General features: G+C 33.0%; 1 protein-coding gene across 1 annotated transcript; it reads left to right on the top strand.

Moving 5' to 3' along the window:
* Positions 1-5,942: 5,942 nt before the first annotated feature.
* On the top strand, positions 5,943-7,745 carry LOC122315096 (UPF0496 protein At1g20180). The gene is made up of 2 exons (XM_043130859.1): positions 5,943-6,133; positions 6,340-7,745. Exons 1-2 carry the CDS (start codon positions 6,076-6,078, stop codon positions 7,422-7,424), a joined length of 1,143 nt encoding a protein of 380 aa, XP_042986793.1. The 5' UTR covers positions 5,943-6,075; the 3' UTR covers positions 7,425-7,745.
* Positions 7,746-9,187: the final 1,442 nt, after the last annotated feature.

The raw sequence follows: 9,187 nt of genomic DNA, 5'->3' as shown, positions 1-9,187 counted from the left end.
AAATAATAAAATTAAAAATTAAATAAAATATTATTAGAATATAATTTTTTAATATATTTTTTATTTTAAAATTTTAAAAAAATAAATTATTTATTATATTTTATAGAAAAATTAGACAAAATGAAATAATTTGTATAACTGATGCTTTATTCAAATTGAATGCATAATAATCATGTGAACGTCATGTTTTGTAGGCCTTTAAACCTGGCTCTTAGTAATCTGGTCTTTGGTTTTGGACCTGTAAACACAGAGAAAACACCGAGAGGGGTGATAGCCCTTGGGTGGTTGGGAGAATTTTCGATGCCAAAATCAATAATGCTTATAGTAAATGTATAGGAGAGTCATAAGAGTAGAGAGAGTGCAAAGAGTCTAGAGTGTAATGAGTACATAGAGCATAACCTCCTTTCGATACTTGGGAATTTCCTTTTATAACCGATTTTGAGGGTTGAGCAACCATGTCTTGCGCTGGTTAGTGAGGTATCATCCCAAAGTCCCTTCTATCATACTCATTTAATGCAGTGTGACCCTCTAAGAAATGTATTTAATGGAGCATGCTCCTTTAGTAAGCGTATTTCATACGGCATGATCCTCTACTTGTCTTAGGGTTCAATCCCTTTTAATCGTGGCAAATTTTCTGCGCACCCTGGGTAGTAGGTTGTCCTCCACTCCAAGGTCCCAAATTCGGCTTATAAGTGTCAAGAGCCCTTCGGCCTGATTAACAAGTGGCTAAGCTGGTATGAGCTACTGGGTATTGGGCTTGGTCACTGGGTCCTTTGGGTTCGGGACAAAACCCCCCTAACAAATCGGATCTTGCCTTTTGGGTTATAATTATTATTTATAAATTTGCCCACGGCATTGCAATGCTTGCTTCCTCATTACATGACGGCCCATTTTAGTAATTAAACCAAGCTTATGAAACTGTTAATTGTCCAATGGAAAAAGAACGGAAATAATGATACTATTTGGGCTTTGCTAGATACAGCCGGGAAATGCAGTTGGCGTGCAGTCGGTTGTACGGAATGAATAAAAAAAATTATAAAAAAATTATTTTATATTCAGGAGAACCTACATGAATAAAAAAAAGTTATAAAAATAATTTTTTTTTTCATGTAGGTTCCGTATTAATTCACTTTTTTCTCCACGACATGCCGACTGCATTTTCTGACTGCAAAAAATATTTCTCTATTTGGATATCCCTGCCGGCCTGGATGCGATCTAGCTACTCGATCTGTCATCACCCCAATTAACAAGCAACCAAGCATGAAACCTGACTTACCTAATTAGAAATGAAAAAATTTAATTGTAAATATAAATATATGATAATATGTATATTAATTTAATGTGATTAATCAATAATTAAATTTTATTAAAAATAATATTAATTTAAATTTTAAATATAAAAAAATTAATATTAATATATAAATTAGTACGGAATTTTATTTATATATAACAAAATTTATTAATAATTAATCTTGAGAAATAAAGAAGTGATAAGGGTGGAGAAATAATTTTAGTAGGCTTTGACTCGTAGCAAAATAGGAAACGACTGTCCCTTCGTGCCTAGGAAAAGACATTGATGAGCTCTTTCAACATTAACCTCGGAAACCATGGGAACGCGCGCAGGTGATCATCGGGAAAAACGACGTTTTGAACTCTTTACGCGTTTGGTTGATGGATGAAACTCAATTTATTTTAAATTAATTATTAATAAGATTTACGATCTGTTAGAGATTATGATAAGAATCTTTAAAAATATTTAAATAATTTTAAAAATAAATCTTTTAATAAAAAATTAAGTTGTTTAGGTGTTACATGTAAGTTAAAAAATAAGTTTAAGAAAAAATATCAAAAATGTTTTTTTGGATAATCCAGAAAGTAATTCAAATTTTAAAAAAATTATTAATAGATAAAAATATCTATATAACTTTACAATAATTATAATTTTTTAAATTTTAAAAATATGGAAATAATATTTAATAATTCAAATAATCATCATTTCTATATCAGAAAGTACTTTTTTTTTAAATTTGTTTCCAAACAAAAATAACATGTTTAAAAGTACTTTAAACATATGATTATCAAACAGTAAATAAATTTTTAATAGTTGAACTTATACTTAAATTATAAGCTATAAGTCTTAAAGTTATAAGTTATATTTTTTATCACAATTCCAAACGTGCAACTACAACTTTTTTAACTTATCATAAAAAAATTAAATTTATCTCTCAACCTACTTCATGCATTTCAACTTAAAAAGTAATTAAATCCTATCAATCTATAAAAGTTAAATCCATTTGAATAAATTTCATAAAATATTATTATTCATAACTCAATTCAACTTCCAAAAATAGCAAATTACTCGAAACTCTACCAAAACTTACGTACGACGTTACCCAATGGGTATACATAGTTGCTTCATTAGGCCAATGTCATGAAATTAGGGTCGCATGCATGTATGCGATCGAATGTATAACACGTAGCATACAACATGATCATGCATTACAGTTGGTCATAGCCGGCGGCTCCGTTCTCACTGCAACAATGTTCACACGGCCGATCGAGGTCCATTCATGTGCGCGCATGCTGCTGCGACGTTTTCTTCTTTTTAATGTCTTTGGACGTTGTTGACGTAACTGTCATAAGGCTGCACTCGAATCCCAATCCGAACGAACAACCAAATTACCAATTGATTCCTTACTAATTTCCTGCCACGTGCAAACTTGGAGGCCGGTTTTCTAATTCGAAAACCAGGCCAATTAGTCTAATTAGTTCGTTGTTTTAAAGAACTCGCGGTATCCTTCTCACGTAGACAAGTGGGATGTGCAAAAGGCATGCAGACCATCCATTAGAAACATCATGGAAATTAATGTTTAAATCCCGAAATATCGTGAGAGATAAAAGGATTAATATTGCTGCGTACGTGGTGGATACGTGGACCGTGTATGCATGGAGAATTAATGTTACGTACGCTTCCTGCAGAGCTCCATGAAAATTATTTTTACGATAAATAAATTATAGACATATATTACGCATGAGGAAACTAGTTAGCAATAATATTAAGTATAACCAAACCACATATATCTAGAAGGGGCAGGTGGCTAAATCATAGCCTCATGAGACTAGATATAGTTTGTGTGTCGGTTTGAAAGAGATGTTATAAACATGATATGCAAGGAGTGTAAGCAAGGATTTATTAAATTTAAGAGCTAGTTTTAGGTCCGATCGAAAGCAACGTCGTCCATGCATGCATATTATCATAATTATGAGCTAAAGATCAAAAGAATTAGCTTTCGTCCTGCCAAACTTTAAGATATGAGAAATGATATTTATAGTCGTGGTTGTATAAGTGACGTGCAGTCATTTTGAAAAAAATAAATTAATATGAGACTCACATGAAAAAAAAATTAATTTTTTAATCATAAATTCCACTTTTTTCAAAACGATTATACGATATTTATAATTTTACGACTGTACGTAATATTGCCCTTTAAGATATTTACTTATTCCTTGCATGCGACCATTGCACGCACCCAAAAATGATCTTATACTGATCAGCGCTAGCTACTGGCCAGCATGCGCGTAGGATTTTAATTTCAAAGTTTTCTTACAGAATTAATTAATACGTACAGTTAAAAGTATATGTGCTAATTCCTAGACGTTTACCGAGGTGGAAGTTAATTGATGGCGACCTTATCTATATTTGCTCTTTAATTTTTACAAAACATGTTGTCTTTTTTTTTTTTTTTTTTTTTTTTTTTTTTTTTTTTTTCTTTTAAAAAATCAAATTAATGTTCATTGTATATATTAACTAATTATTGACAGAAAAACGTGAGTATTTTCTATATATAAAAAGTGTGTATGAAATAGAAAATCTTGTTTTAACGATTTTTCTTGTTTTTCCGTTAAAGTTAACACCGTTTGTTTTAACGGTTTGACACATAAAATGAAGACATAAATATTGAGAGAGATAGCATTCAATATTGTTATATGATTTATTAATCTCAATAATTATAATACTTAATAGTTTATATAATAATAAGTAATTAAAGATTAGTTATTATATTTTTCTCTTTCTCCTTAACATATACACGTATTAGGTGCATAAGATGTGAATCCCTAAATATAATATACATATATTATACGTTTCATTAACTCAGATTATTGAGTATTCCAAATTTAAAAATCTCATATAATATATAATACAAGTGTGTTTAATCAAGTGTTTTTTTTTCCATGATAGTAGGACGTAGCTTCCGCTAAGTCATATTCTATACGTAGGCTTGCTTTGATAGGCACGTAACAAAGGCCGTGATTCTTGAGCTAATCAAGAAAGAGTAAATTCGGCCAACAATTTCAAAATATATTTTATGATTTATATATATGCTATATATAGAAAATATTATACCACAAATTTTATAAAAAGATTATGTTTTAACTTTGTGTTGTCCCTGATTGACTCAAACAACAGCAAAATAAGAATTTCAATGTTGTCTCTATTGATTGTCTACAAGATGACATAAATTGATGAATTATAATACAAACATCAAACGACACATATTTTAAACTACCGTTTGTGTTAGACTTTTATTAAATTTTTCGCATACATCTTTGCTAAAATTATAGATGTTATAAACATGTATTGGATTATATGATATTTTGAACTAATTTTTTTATTTTCTCCAATATGCCTTAAATTATTAAGTGACATCAATAATTTTTATAAAATATATATTATTTTTTACAAATAATCATTTCATAAAATTAGATAAACGTGCTTTGCACGTTACTCCCACTTAGTATATATATAAATACTTTAAACACAAATGAATTATAAAAAATATATTTACAAATTAATGTAACTTAATATAGTACGTTAGATTATAATGTTATTTTTATCATAAAATAAATCTAACGTATCCTATAAAACTATATTAATTTATAAGTTTACTTTTGTATAATCTATTTATATATAATATAGCAGTTCTCATATATATATATATATATATATATGTATATAGATCCAACTAAAAAAATTTAAACTTGTATATATATTTATAATGCGATTTAAATTTATTTATGCAGTCGCTTTTTAGCAAAATGCAAGAAATTTGCTAGAGAAATATATAAATCCAGTACTTATATATATATATATATATATATATATTCATGTACTAATAATTGTATATATCGGCCTGCTGGTAATATTACGACCGTACGTATAATTTTGGGATATGATCAATTAATATCTAATTCTGTGTGAAGTGACATGACCTATTGATCATCAGCTATTGCATGCTAATTGTTAATTTAAATTATTAGTGTCCCGTATAGTGTATACATAAGCTTTTGCCTATATATTCTTATAATCAATAAAATTTTATTTATGGATTAAAAAATATTAACGTCGCGTTAAATTAGAATCTTGGGTGATTCATGCAGTCATGAGCTTACGTTGGTACGCATTCCCCAGTCATCAAGTCAGTTAAATCTGATCGATCACCTGCTTACCAACATTCACTCTCTCTTTTTTTTTTTTTCTTTGTCGTAGTTCTTAATTTGAAAATGACAAACAATCTAGAACTTTTATCGGAAAGTCTTAATTTGTTAGCTTAAAATGTAGAACACCAGGTACAGAAAATTAGCTATATATAAAAGATCCCTAGCTTGCATCTACCTAAGAAAAAACAAGAAAAACTAAGGAAATTATCTACATATATATATCCTTTTTAGGTGCAAGAAATTAAGAGGGAACTTCATCTAACAATTGTCATGATCTCTTGCGTTTCCTCCGTTATGATACAGCTCGATAATGAAATATCTGCCTTGTTTCGAGGCATTTGACACGTAGAGAACACTAACCGTGTGAGGGACATTAACGTGTGGCGAAAGCCATAACCAATCAAGGCGGTGCTTGATTAATATATATCAACAATCTTTCTATATATATACCCAAAGACGCCATAACCTAGCCGTTTTTGATTGAGACAAGAATCCAGATAGAACCTGCAACTAGCTCGCACCTTCATTTTGATCTCACAGTTTCTTCTTATTATTTTCTTTTATCGTATCCCGAACATGAGAAGCATTAATAGTATTGGTTGGCCCGAGTTGAAATCTCCCTTTGGAAGGCAAGGTTAGCTTCTCAATATCTTATTAATTTCTTCTTATTTTTCCCGTTCAAAAGGTTCTTCGATCAAATCTTTCTATCTAATCTCGAGGGTTCAAAATATTCTAAAAAATATTTTTGGAATCTGATGAATAACACGTACACACGCACGTATACAAGATTTTCTATAGATATATATTCTCTGTTCACTTTAGTTTGCGTTATGGCCTCAGGCAGATCTCGAAAGGAAATTAGCGTCAATAGCTTGTCAAGCAAGTCGAGCGTGAATGAAGAATACACGGAAGCTCTCAGAACGAAGTCTTACATGGAAATATGGAACAAAGCTCAAGGTCAGCTGGGAAGTACAAGCATTATAAGCAATCTCTCTTCATCGTCGTCCACTCTTCCTATCTCTATGCATCTCTCCCAATATTTACTCGAACCACGTCAAGAAACCCTAGTGGAAATGATGGAAGACATGAATCTACACCACCTTCTAATTGACTTTTTTGAAGCCAGCTTAGAAGCGTGTAATGTCTGTGAACTAATCCTTCAAAGCATCCATCAAACACGTGCTAATTATAAGAAAATCAAGAGGGTAATCAAGCTAAGCAGAAGTGTGCATGATCTTGCAGATCATGATTACACTGATAAACAATGCCGGGCTATTTCTAGCGAGCTTGCTGCCTTTGTAATGTTGAAAAACCCATTATTGAATATTGGTGCAGTACAATTTCGTGACATTCGTGATGGCCACATGATACTGCTCCAGAGGCTAACGTTAAAATACAGAAAGATGAAAAGGAGAGACAGATTCCGTAGAATTTGGAAGAAGGTTTGTGGGACTGCTCTTTTTATTTCACAGAGCGCACTTCTGATTCTGCTGCTAATCTGTGCACTCCATGGCATGGTTGGAATCGTGGCAGCCCCAGCGCTTTTTGCTTTTTCCTTGGGTTTATCTTGGAAGAAAAGGAAGGGGGCTTGTGGAGGGCTCAAGAAAAGATTGCCTGAAAGACTTAGTGTGCAACTTGATGTTGCCGCCAAAGCGGTTTACATATTGATCAATGATTTCGATACAATGAGCCGGATGGTCAAGAGGTTAAATGACGAGATAGAGCACCGGAAAGCTGTTGCTGATGTGTGTGTTAGAAATGGAAAATCTGAAATATTGAAGGAGGTTGTGAGGGAGTTTCATGTCCATGAATCAAGTTTTCTGGAGCAGTTAGAAGAGCTTGAAGAACACATCTACCTGTGCGTTCTCACAATAAACAGGTCCAGGAGTCTTGTAATTCAAGAGATAATGGCGGCCCACCAATGAACGTATAGATATTAAACGTGCAAATACTGAAATATACATTTGGTGGATGACACTACGAAGATTGCTGTGGAATAAAGGTTATTCACCACCAAGGAAGAGTTCCAGTACTGAAGTTCAATTTATTCAAGCGCTAATTTCTACGCCTTTCATTCTTTTGTAATTAATATAATGCCAAAAAAATATGGCTTTATAAGAGGTGAATTACGTTTTTTATTTTTTTTATAAGTAAAATAATTATATTATCAAAAGAAGGCAAAAGCCTGATACAAAGTTTAGTGACCAGTTCTAGGTATGATCAATGGATATAAGGAATTCATGTAACCCCAAACCACTGAAATCAACCGCTATGGTCAAAGTACAAAGAGTTCTAAAGAAAAAAACTTTCAAATCCTCCATCGATCTCTCTTTGTCCTCGAATGTCCTGTCATTGCGCTTTCGCCATAAACACATGATGCATATAGAGATCATCTTCCACACCGTTTTTATCTGTTGATTTCCTCTCAGATTTTTCCAATTGGCCAATACCCTGACCACCGTCTCCAGCATAACCCAAGCCAAGTCCATTTTGCCAAGAACCTCATTCCATAAACTTCTCGCTACCTCACAATGTATTAAGATATGGTTACCAATTCACCTCCCTTCCTATACATGCAATACTAATCTGCGATAATCACCCTGCGCTTTCTCAAATTATCAGTTGTAAGAATCTTACCCAATGCTGCAGTCCACACAAAGAATGCTACTTTGGGTGGCATCTTATGTCTCCATATCTTTCACCATGGAAACTAAATAGGTGTCTCTTGGGTAAGAGACTTACAGAAAGAGCGCACCGAAAAAGTACCTTTAACTGTAGGTATCCACCATAAACTATCTTGTGAATTATCCGGTTTAATAGAATACAAAAAGTTATAAAAAGCTTAAATACTGCTCATCTCCCAATCTTGTGCCGCCCTACTGAAGTTGATGTTCCATTGAATTTGCTCCCCTGATCTTTCCAGCACATCAGCTACTGAGGCATCATTATCTCTTGCAATTATGAATAATGAAGGAAAAGATTCCTTTAGAGCCACATGATCACACCAAGTGTCATACCAAAACTTAATACAGGTTCCTCCTCCTAAACGGATTCGGGTATAACGAGTGAAGATCTCCCACCATTTTCTTATATGTATCCATAAATCCACTCCATGTGCTCCTCTCACTTCTTTTGTACACCAACTCCCCCATAGGTCCCCATATTTGCTTTCTATTACCGTCTTCCACAAGGCGTCAAGTTGCTTATGGTATCTCTACAGCCATTTACCTGGTAATGCCTGATTGAAGATTCTCATATCTCTAATGCCCAAACCCCCGTTCAAGATGGGGCTACATACATTTTCCCACTTAACAAGATGAAATTTTTGTTCCACACCTAGTCCACCCCACAAGAACTCCCTTTGAAGTTTCTCCAACCGAAGATCAACATTTGCTGGAATAGGAAACAATGACAAAAAATAGGTGAGTAGATTAGAAAGAGTACTCTTTATTAGTGTAATCCATCCACCTTTTGACAAATATAATCTCTTCCATCCGGCTAGCCGACGTTCCACTTTCTTAATAACTGAGTCCCAGTGAAGCCGCTCTCGAGGCTGCCACTAGTGGAAGTCCCAGATAAGTCATGGGTAAAGATGCTGTCGTGCATCCCAATATACTAGCCAACTATCTAATATGTCGAACATGTCTAATAGGCACCATCTCGAATTTTTCCAAATTGACTTTTAGTC

Source organism: Carya illinoinensis, chromosome 7 (genome assembly GCF_018687715.1).
Source record: "Carya illinoinensis cultivar Pawnee chromosome 7, C.illinoinensisPawnee_v1, whole genome shotgun sequence".
Lineage (NCBI taxonomy): Eukaryota > Viridiplantae > Streptophyta > Magnoliopsida > Fagales > Juglandaceae > Carya > Carya illinoinensis.
Note: the sequence above shows the minus strand (reverse complement) of the source record. Positions and strands in the feature narration are given on the sequence as shown.

Bases quoted from the DNA above. Each gene is read 5' to 3' on its own strand.
- LOC122315096 (XM_043130859.1), top strand. From the start codon at position 6,076: ATGAGAAGCATTAATAGTATTGGTTGGCCCGAGTTGAAATCTCCCTTT. The intron at 6,134-6,339 runs GTTAGCTTCTCA...TTATGGCCTCAG, and splicing joins ATCTCCCTTTGGAAGGCAAG to GCAGATCTCGAAAGGAAATT.